General features: G+C 43.2%; 1 protein-coding gene across 1 annotated transcript; it reads right to left on the reverse strand.

Annotated features, from left to right (window-relative positions):
* Nucleotides 1-852: 852 nt before the first annotated feature.
* CDC23 (cell division cycle 23) lies at nt 853-9,902 on the reverse strand. Its single transcript, XM_041490005.1, has 16 exons — nt 9,760-9,902; nt 9,209-9,281; nt 8,188-8,325; nt 7,873-7,915; nt 7,415-7,520; nt 7,196-7,328; nt 6,044-6,221; nt 5,859-5,956; nt 5,561-5,642; nt 4,832-4,985; nt 4,583-4,702; nt 4,154-4,229; nt 3,815-3,876; nt 2,895-2,973; nt 2,677-2,796; nt 853-1,800 (listed from the first exon to the last, which is right to left on the reverse strand). Exons 1-16 carry the CDS (start codon nt 9,885-9,887, stop codon nt 1,630-1,632), a joined length of 1,761 nt encoding a protein of 586 aa, XP_041345939.1. The 5' UTR covers nt 9,888-9,902; the 3' UTR covers nt 853-1,629.
* Nucleotides 9,903-10,168: the final 266 nt, after the last annotated feature.

The raw sequence follows: 10,168 nt of genomic DNA on the forward strand, positions 1-10,168 counted from the left end.
GCCGCAGCTGCGCCCCGGCAGCGCCGCGGGGAGCGCGGGCCGGCCCGGCCGCGGAGTGCTCGCGGCGCCCCGGAGCGCGCGGCTCCGTCAGGACTCCCTGCCGGCGGGGCCTGAGCCAGCCGGCCTCTGAGGGCGAAGGGCCGCGGCCCTCAGACCACAGGTGCCTCAAGGCGTCCGGAGTCCCCGTGGCCTCAAGCTGGAGCTGGTCCCAGGCCTTGCGACTTTCGAGGGACACACCTCACCACACTCCATTTGGACAGCACGTCAATGGCCACAGTATTTGGGAGTGTGACTTTCATCACCCTGGGGTACAGCTATCCAATCCACGTCTTTCCAGCTTAGAGGCAAGGACACTGTGTGGAAGCAGTACCATCAAAAGCTTTGCACAAGCACAGGCAAATGACACGAGTCACTCTTCGCTTATCCACCAGCAAGCACACTAACCCCCACACAGAGAGCCTGTACCAAGTTTATCAAGCACAATTTGCCCCTAGTGACAACAATTTTATAAATGGTCTCATTGATATCTTCAGGTTTGCATGGAATTAGGAAAGTTCTTGCAAAATACATCAAGATCCACTTTTACTGTTTAAAACTATATGCAGTAGAAATGGTTGTTGAATGGATACTATGGAACATAAAACAAGCCGGTAATTTCTAGAAATGCCCAGAACTAAGAACATGGGTTTCCTCTGCTCCACGGACATGTTGCAAATGCATTGGACAGAGGGCCCAGGGCTGTGATGTGCCCACCTGTACAGCTGGTCTAATGAAACACAGGAAGCTATGGCTAAATGGGAAGGGTTTTTAAAGTGCTTTGTCCTTGATTTACTCATGCCACAGACAGAGGGGTGTGGCTGTAAATTTAAAGGGGTGAACAAAGACACCAATTCTGAAACAAAGGGATAATTATCTTTTTGCTTCCTTAACAAAACAATACGTTATAGTTCATTTGATTCCATTGCTACAGTGCACATGGAAGCTGCACCACAAAGAAGCCCAAGAACTGTAACTTCATTATTTTTTTTAATTGTGCTATCCCGACTGCTTTTCTACTGAAAGCCAAAACTATCCATCAGAACTACAGTGAGAACTCAGACAGCTGTCACCTGTAGCTACTTGGGATTCCTCTGACATTTGCCAATACTTTAACATACCCATGGAACCTATCTCTAAGTGCCTATTCTACTGCTTCAGTGAAACATCGCCTGTGCAGTTCAAGATAAGCAAAAGTCTCTGATGACAGCAGTGATACCACAAGAGGTCCTCCAAAGAAATGCAGTAAAGACCAGAGGTAACTGGGCAGAATCAAAATGTATTTTAACTCAAGCACACAAGCTCTTCCCAATGCCTCCCTTAGGAGCAGTCCTGTGTAGTGGGACATGTCTGCCCTCTGACTGGAATGACTTGGTGAGAAGTAGAGCAGGTTCTCACACTGCAGCACAGGCACTTTCACATCAGGCTCCCCTTTCCCTGTTTTCGTCTGTCTTCAGCTGTGGACTCTGCTAACTCCTTCCCTTTATGTGAGGGCAACAACAAGAGGAGGAATTTCCCTAGAAAGAAGTAAGTGGTTGCATGTTCCATCTGCAATGTCACATCCAATGCACAAGTTAGAAGTATCAGAATTGTTCATGGTGTTACAGAAGACAGATTGAGAGGGGAGACACGGCGTGTGGGAGTGTTGTTGGCTGACAAGGATGCAGGAAGGAAAAAGGGAGCAGCAACATCTGTGGATGATGTTTCTCCTTGGTTGCGAAGCTGTAAGATCTGGCGCAGCAGGGCCTTTCCTTCTTCTCTAGTCTGAAATTAATTTGTAGAAAACAGAACAATACAACTATGAATGGATGGTTTCTGGGTCAAATTTAATATGTAAGCAGTATAACTTAAAGTAGCTTGTCATTCTGTAAGGCTACAAGCTATAAAAGCAATTCTCAATTCTTTTTTCTTCTGCTCCTTCAAAATGTTAAGGTAAGTCACTTTTTTTTGTTTTAAGTCTTTCCTCCTTTTACTCCTGATTGGTGTGTTTCTTGGGTATTTCAGAGAACAGAACCATCAACCACTGAAGTTGTATAAATATTCCAGCAAGAAGTAGATTGGGAAAACTTTCAATAAGGTGAATTCAGGTTGTAGAGAGCTCCAGGCAGCTTTGTCAAGGATAGGCCAAACATCCTGCACTCATGGTTAGTGTCTACCATTAGGCTGAAATGAAAAATCCCAAACTGCCCACTTACAGATACATAACATCACAGAGTATGGAGCTGCACACAAAACCCAAGTACTATTATACTCTCTGCACCATCTACACACAGAAAATGAGAAAAAAAAGTTTTAGAAGTATCACCACTACACAGTGTGTGGGAGTTTGTGACCATTCAGCTACCTCCTCAACACCAGGATTTTTAGCAGCCTTAAGACTGCCATGTGAAGTTTCAAATTCTTTTACTTGGTGAATTCCAGTGAGGTATGGTTCAATTTCACTATCTACACCACATTCCATGACTTTTATCAACCATACTCAGCATAACTGATCAGGTATACAACCACCACTCAGGATGTGACCTGTATGGCAGACAGACCTCATTTCTTCATAAAGGATTCCTTCTACTCTGAGGGGAGCCAAGATCAAGGTCATAGATCCATTAAGAAAGAAGCACCAAAGACTGCACAGGTACTCACATCATTGAAGGCACAGCATTTCTGAGCACATGCTGAGGCTTCATCCCAAAGCTTACATTTGAAGTAGTACTGGGCCAGGTAACGAAATGCAGTGCTGACCTCCAGGTGCTCCACTACCTCCTACATTGAGTGGGGTAAAAAAAATCATTTGTAAGTGCCTTCCAAAGTAGTTGTACACCATGTTTACTTCTCCTTTTATTCCCAAGCTATCTTCTTACCCCACAGGAATAGATATCCTGGATGTATTTGATGTAGCATTGAGCTGCCTGTTCAGATTCATTCAGCTGTTCGTGCAACCTACAAAAGGAGAAAAGTGGGTCACTGGAACAAGACTGCACTGTCAAAGACCTTGGTCTATGAGAATGTACCTGCTCACCCTGACCTGGACTAAAGCCAGGTCCTTTCCTTCAGAAATTGCAGGACATGCAATATGTACTACCTCTTGTGGAAAGAGATGATCCAGTTTGCATTCAGGCTGACAGACACAGAGGCAGTCAGATAGTGACTAGTCAGCTAGAAGCAGGGACCTTTGTATATTCTGTTACATTTTAAACCTTTTAACAGACCTTTGACATTCTATTTACTCACTATTTCCTCCAGTGCTCCTTCTTCCCCTGCTACAACCCAAATTTGCACAGCAGTTTCACTTTTAATTTGCCCTTTTTTTCCCCTCTTCACTTTTCCCACTTTATGTTACTTTATCTCCACCAAAAAGAATTAGTGTTGATGTCACAGTATTCACATTAGACCTTTCCAATGTCACAGCCATATACTAGAAAGGAAAAATAAAATCAAACCACAATTTTGAACATCATCTACCATCAAAAGCAGCAAAGGGCTGCTTTTAAGTTGCAGTACAACATATACAATTGCTAGTACTGCATGCTCAAAACACCTCAGGATTCAGAAATTCTTTGCAACCCACAAAATGCCATCATTCTCTCTAGTTATCCTGATGGAAACAAAGATAAAGCTGGACACCAAAATTTGCAGTCACTACAGCCCTGAAGATACCAATTCTTACACAGTTCCAGAAGTAATATTAGCTAACAGCAATTCCACTTGTTTTATCACTGGGTATCAAAGTGCGACTTGCATTTAACAGAACCCTGACAGTTCAGTGAGGGTACATACTCACTTGGCAAGTTTCACAAGTGCCATTTTCTCCACGTCTCCCACAGCATAAGCTCTCCAATAGCACTGTCAAGGAAGGAAAGTCAGTCAAGCATGCCACAAAAATTAGTCCAGCTCATGACTTCAGCATGCAAATCAGAAACAAAAAATTACAGGGATTGTCAGCAAAAGGGGCATCTATCTGTAGACAACTCCTTATTTATCAACAGCTCTAGTTATATTGCAGCAGTACTTCCCCAACTGTAACTGCCAAAGAGTTTAGGTTGCACTAGCAACATAATTTTGCTGCAATTTCACCCAGTATTCTGGAAGACACCCTAAAGTCTTACACATCAGTTCTCACCTTCTTAGCTTCCACCAACTGATTGAGTTTCTCATAGCATTCTCCTAGAGCAACCAGCATACGAGAATCATTTGGTCTGTAAAAGAGCAATTCTTCAGGTAGTTTTATAGACAGCCAGCTGATCTCAGGGTGAGGGAAAGATGGGGGGTGGTCAAGGGAAAAAAATAATCTACACCTGGCAGTCTGTCATCCTTTTGCATAAAGCATCACTCTTACTCCTGACAAATCATCCTCAACATTTAACTGACAAAGCTTTTGTTAACAGTTAACTAACATCACTAAAAGGATTTGGAACAGTGGGACTGCACACATCACAAAGCATCAATGTTTTTTTCCTTCCTCAACTTAGTTCTTGCACGTAAATTCCTTAGCCAGTATCAACCATGTCAGAATGAAGACCAGTAAACACAGCTCCATTCTCAACTCTACCTGAGCTGGTGGGCCCGTCGGTAATAGTAGAGACAGTAAAATGGCATTTTGAGGATTTCATAGGTTTGCCCCAAGCCATACCACGCTCTGTAGTCCCTTTTGTTCACCTCTATTGCATGCCTGTCAATGAAAAGGAGATAAACTAGACAGAAAGTCAGAATCAAAACCAAATCCAGCATAACACTAAAAAAAAAATAGAAGATACTACTTCAGAAGCAAACTCCATTTTGTGCAGTACATGAGCGTTACCTATAAGCCTGAATAGCTGCAGATGTGTTCTTCATTTCCATATACTCATGTCCCATAAGTGTCCAGGCTCCTAGATAACGAGGATTCAGTTTCAAGGCCCTCTGGAAATAGAGTGCTGCTTTTTCATGTTGGGAACGCAAGCTATAATAATTTCCTAAAGTAAAAGGAATAATATTTAAATAAATTTTAAAAACCCACAACCAATCAACAAAAAAAGCAATACCAATAGAGAAGTAGAAAAAATTATGTAATGTGTATTATCTACTACCTCCTAACAAATTATAAAGAGTCCTAATAAAGACAGAACTGATTCAAACTTCAAGAAACCTAATTGCACTCTGTTCACCAGTGTTCTGGTCAATCTTTTTCCAGCTGTACAAATCAATTTATGATTCCATCACCTTGGAGTGTTCTGATCTAACAAATCAATTTCCTGCTCCTCACACACAACTATTTCCACTGGAGTTTGAAGACTATAAAGGGATTTTTAGGTACATGGGTCTACTTTCTACCCTAGTACTATTACAGCAGCTTTCAGAGAAAAATGAGGGAAAAGGTACTCTGTCATTTAGTCTGCTTTTCAGGCTGCCTGAATCCACATTCACCAAGTGGTGATTTTGACTGCCTTGTTGGCTTATCACTTCCACAAGTGTTTCCAAGATTCCCTCACACAGCCTACAGACAGCAAACTAAGATGTAAAAATAACATGTAAAAGAATTGGCTCTCACCAATTACACAGCAGGTCTCAACACGGTACTTGTCTATCTCACAGAGATTATGAGCCAGGTAGCTCAACTCAGGCTTCATGCTCTAGTGGAACAAAAGATTAAAGTGATGAGAGAGAGAGTACATTATGCTTTGAAAGAAACTGCAATAAGCAATTGGTAATGTGTACAGTGCCTCTCTTCCACGGGAAGAGGCAAGCCAGTATTCAGAGACGCCAGACAGCACCAGCTGCTTTGCCAGTGTTTAACATACCTCCAACAAACACCATCACTATGGACAGGCCACAGGAAGAATGCTTACCCTTACATAGAGCAAGTTGGAGAAAGTATCCATGTTTTCTATCCTGTAAGGATCTTGTTTCCTCAGTTCATTAAAGATGGATAAAGCTTTGTCAATATCTGAAGAAGGAACAGCATATGGAACACCAACGACTATAAACGCCAAGTTTTGCATTAAGACGGTCATTACTACTTAGTGTCACTGACCTCTTATATTGTGGTAGGCAACTGCAATCTGAGAGATGATATAAGTGCTTTTGGAAAATCCTGCATCAATGAGAGACTGGTACTTCTGCAGAGCTTCCTCTATCAGCTGCAGCTCTGTATAAATGTGTGCAAGAAAGAACTCTTTCATCCACGTATCTGGCAAGGACAGGAACTTCAGCTGGAAAGAATCAAAGAAGAGGAGGAAGAGATGACAATCAGAAGTATTCTACAGGCTACACGTGGCAAAGAATCCATTATCTTCCCTCCCATGACTTAGTAGGTGGTCCTGAGGTAGGAGACTTTCCTGCAGTCACTTTCTTAAATCCATTTGGTCAATCAGGGAAGAAATTCTCTTCAGATATGACATTACCTGGCTCTTGCTTCAGCTATTAAATTCAGACTGCATTTCTTCCTATGTTTGAACATCAATATCATAACACTAATTTCAATGAACTATGTAAGCAGACTCAAAAGTATATAATAAAAAATGCACTTCCCTTTTTCCACAAATTGGTAACACACTCTTCTGCATCACTTTTTAAAACATTTTTTTTAAAGTACAGTTTTAAATACTTCATAATTCAGAATTTACTGAAGAATTCCAGACATGGACTCAAATTCCATGCAGAAAGAAAAATAATATATTTTGGTTTTATATCTGAAGTTTGTTTCTCTGATACAATTCACCTCCTATGTGGCTTTATACATTATCTCTTCAATTTTGAAAGTAGTGATTCTACATATCCTTTCAAGCTATGAGAAGTGCTCAATAACTGAGGAATTAGAAACAGATTAAGAAAAAATAAAAAAGGGACATCTCTTAGGAGGATCTTCTTCATGTGACAAGATGATAACCGCAGTAACAACTGCTTTCAAAATACATGAATTGGAAATTTCTTAAACCACTTTGTGGGGGAATGATAAGAAATTAGCCATGCCAGTATAAAGATTCTCAAGATACAGCACGACAAGCAATTGAAGATAAAGAGGATTTTACAATATAATTTACAGTTGTGGATTGCCTTGCCTGACAGTGTCTCACAGAATGAAGCAGTGGGCAACATTAATCTTGTGGAAACAGAAACACTGGTCACTGAATCAGGCTAAACTCTTGAGATTTGTTACCACATTTTGGTATCTCCAAAGTTTTACCATCTCTTTATCTGTAATCAAGTTGCAAAGTTCCAGCCAGGCTCCCCAATGCAAAGGCAGGACATGAGCAGCTTCAACAAACACATCTATTGCTTCTTTCACCAGGTCCAGTTTCCGCAGCACAACACCATACCTGTAAAAAAAAAGTATCAGGTTGACAAGAATCACGCAATTCTGCATATCCACACAAATATATAAGAAATGCATGCAAACACTTACAGATAAAGGCCAAAGCCATCCAGTTCCTGTGCCTTGTGTTTCTTGCTGAGCTCAACTCTCAATTCTCGTAGAGCTTCATTTTTCACCTGTCCTTTTTCCAGAGGTCCTACATGAAGAGAAAGTCACACAGCTAGCTTTCAATAAGGAGTCTTCCACAGCAATGCCAAGTCAAGGGTACAATCAGAATTATGGCTGACATCTGCCCAGCCTGTGTTTATGTTCCCCATTTTAAAGAAAATTGCTTAGTCTGGTCACCCAGTTTAAAAGAAGACCTAAGAGATGAAAATCTGCAACTTGTAATTAAGCCAATGAATCAAAAAGAATGAAAGAAATCATGTTACAGCACCTATTATCCAAAAAATTGAGGGGAAAGCCATAGACCCAAGATGAGTTACATGCAGAGTCAACAGCAAAAGCTTCATTATCTCATCATGCATTTCTTGACACCAGAGACTTACCCAAACTATCAACTGTCTCATCATCCTTTTTCTTTTCCCCTGACTGTGGAAAAGAAAGAAAATCCAAGATTATATTATAATAGTATTTTTCCTAAGTTTGCTGCAGCACTTGCAGCAGTGTGTAAACTGAGTTTTCACAGACAGCACCGTTCTGAAAAGAACAGCCCTATCTTTCTTCACCCCAACACAGAATTTGGACTTCAAGGTGGTCATTAGGAACCAAGCAAAAGAATAAGCAAAAAAATAAGATATGCCAGGGAGGGGTGGGAAGCAGAGAAGTTCAGAGCTAGGAGGCAACCTTTTTTTCTACCTTACCAGGTATCTGGAGTACATGTATAAGAAGTAAGCTTTCTGGCTCTTGCAGCCCTGTAAAAAGTAGGCAGCCCTGTCATATTCCTTGAGATCGAAGTAAGACTTGGCCAAGGTGTAGGCATCCAGATCACGAGCATCCTCCTGCAGGGACATACAAGAGTTTTAAGACCCAAGAAGCTCTGACATACTTTAGGAAAATCATGGTTACAAACATAGCAATGAAATTGCTCCAAAAGCTAAAAATGTAGTTTGTCCATCTTTTTAGATGGTTTGAGTACTATCAGAAAAGTTCCTCCAGTCCCTCACATGATCCTATTCTAGAGTTCTCAAATAACAAGTACAGACTATTTAAGAACATTTAAAATAAATGATGAGATTTCAGAAACAAATTGTGGCAAGCTGACAGAAGGCAAGGCCTAGCTGTTCAATTAGTATGAAAAGCCATAAACAAGAAACCTGCTCAGGAATTCCATATAAGAGAATATTAATCTGCTAACATACAAGAGAACACCTCCCTGGTAATTATACCTTGAAATGCATTTCTGACATGTTACACTTCTATAATACAGCAGGGCACACACCTATGACTTCTACTGTATTCCTACAGAGGTGGGGATGGAGACACAACTTGTTTTTCTTGTGTCCTAACGAGTACAAGTTTAATGGCAAAACATAATTTGTATTAAAATCAATTTGACCTCAGTAAAGAGGAATAAAAATAAAGTAGCATGCATGTGATTTCAAATTCGGTGTACAGAGTGCTTCATTTAGGACACAGCAACAGATAATGCTTTCATCTGGGAAAGCACATTCAGGTCTCTTGCCCTGTTGAACACACTATGGAAAGGATGTTCCCAGCATCATGGCAGCATTGGAGCTCAGCGCAGACTCCCACCCGTGGGATTTGGGAGATCGCAATCACGTATTTTCCTTCATAGTTCAGATTAAACAGCCCACCCACATGAGCTGCAGCACCTTCTCGAGCTCACAGCCACTTTCCCCCAAGCACAGCCTGGGCCCGTACCTCGGTGAGCACGGGGGGAGGCGGCAGCTCGCTCAGTGGCAGTGGCTCCAGGGCGAATGCAAGTTCAGCAGCCCTGAGGGAAAGAGAGCATTAGAATCGTTCCATTATCAAGGTTGGAGACCTGTGAGATCATCGAGTCCAACCGCAGCACGAGCACTGTAATCCCTAAGCCACATCATCCAACGCCAGATGCAGACACCTCTTCAGAACCTCCAGAGACAGTGACTCCATCACCTCCCTGGGAAACCTATTCCAGTGCCTGACCACCTGAACATTTAAAAAACATTTTCCAGTATCTTACTGAATCTCCCCTATCTCAACCCAAGGCCGTTTCCTCTGGTTCCCTCCCTGCAGGCACAGCAGAAGAGACTGGCTCCCACCTCACTGCAAACTCCTTTCAGCGAGTTGTAAAAAATGATGAAGCACCCACGAGCCTCCTCTTCTCGAGACTAAACAAACCTAGCTCCGTCCCATCCTCCCTCCCGGCACAGAACATGTTAGCCCGGGGGCCGCCGAGCTAGGCCCAGCCAGCTGTGCCCGGCCCCGCTCACCACTTCCCGCTGTGCTGCAGCCCGCGCTCGCGGCTCCGCTCCGCCACGCTCAGCAGCTGCTTCTTGATCTCCCGCAGATCCGAGAAGTCGCCGCCGCCCGCCGCCGCCACCATTGTCGCCGCCGCCATCGCGCCAGCCCGGCCAATCACAGCCCCGTCCGCCGGTCTGGCCAATCACAGACCCGCACCCTCTGTGCCCTCCCGCCTACCCGGCCAATCAAAGGCTCGCGCACTGCGCTCCCCCGCCCCTATACGGAGTCCTGTGCTTGGACGAGCGCGAGAGATTTCGTGACCAATCCCAGACGCTCCCCGGGGCTGTGCAGTCTGATTGGCCGGTCGTGCCGGGCGCGCCCCGGGGCTGTGCAGTCTGATTGGCAGGGCGCGCCCCGGAGCTGTACAGTCTGATTGGC

Source organism: Pyrgilauda ruficollis, unplaced genomic scaffold (assembly GCF_017590135.1).
Source record: "Pyrgilauda ruficollis isolate IOZ18807 unplaced genomic scaffold, ASM1759013v1 scaffold97, whole genome shotgun sequence".
Taxonomy (NCBI): domain Eukaryota; kingdom Metazoa; phylum Chordata; class Aves; order Passeriformes; family Passeridae; genus Pyrgilauda; species Pyrgilauda ruficollis.

Bases quoted from the DNA above. Each gene is read 5' to 3' on its own strand.
- CDC23 (XM_041490005.1), bottom strand. From the start codon at position 9,887: ATGGCGGCGGCGACAATGGTGGCGGCGGCGGGCGGCGGCGACTTCTCG. The intron at 7,916-8,187 runs GTAAGGTAGAAA...TCTTTTCCACAG, and splicing joins ACATGTACTCCAGATACCTG to TCAGGGGAAAAGAAAAAGGA. The intron at 5,643-5,858 runs GTAAGCATTCTT...TTGTTCCACTAG, and splicing joins CCAACTTGCTCTATGTAAGG to AGCATGAAGCCTGAGTTGAG.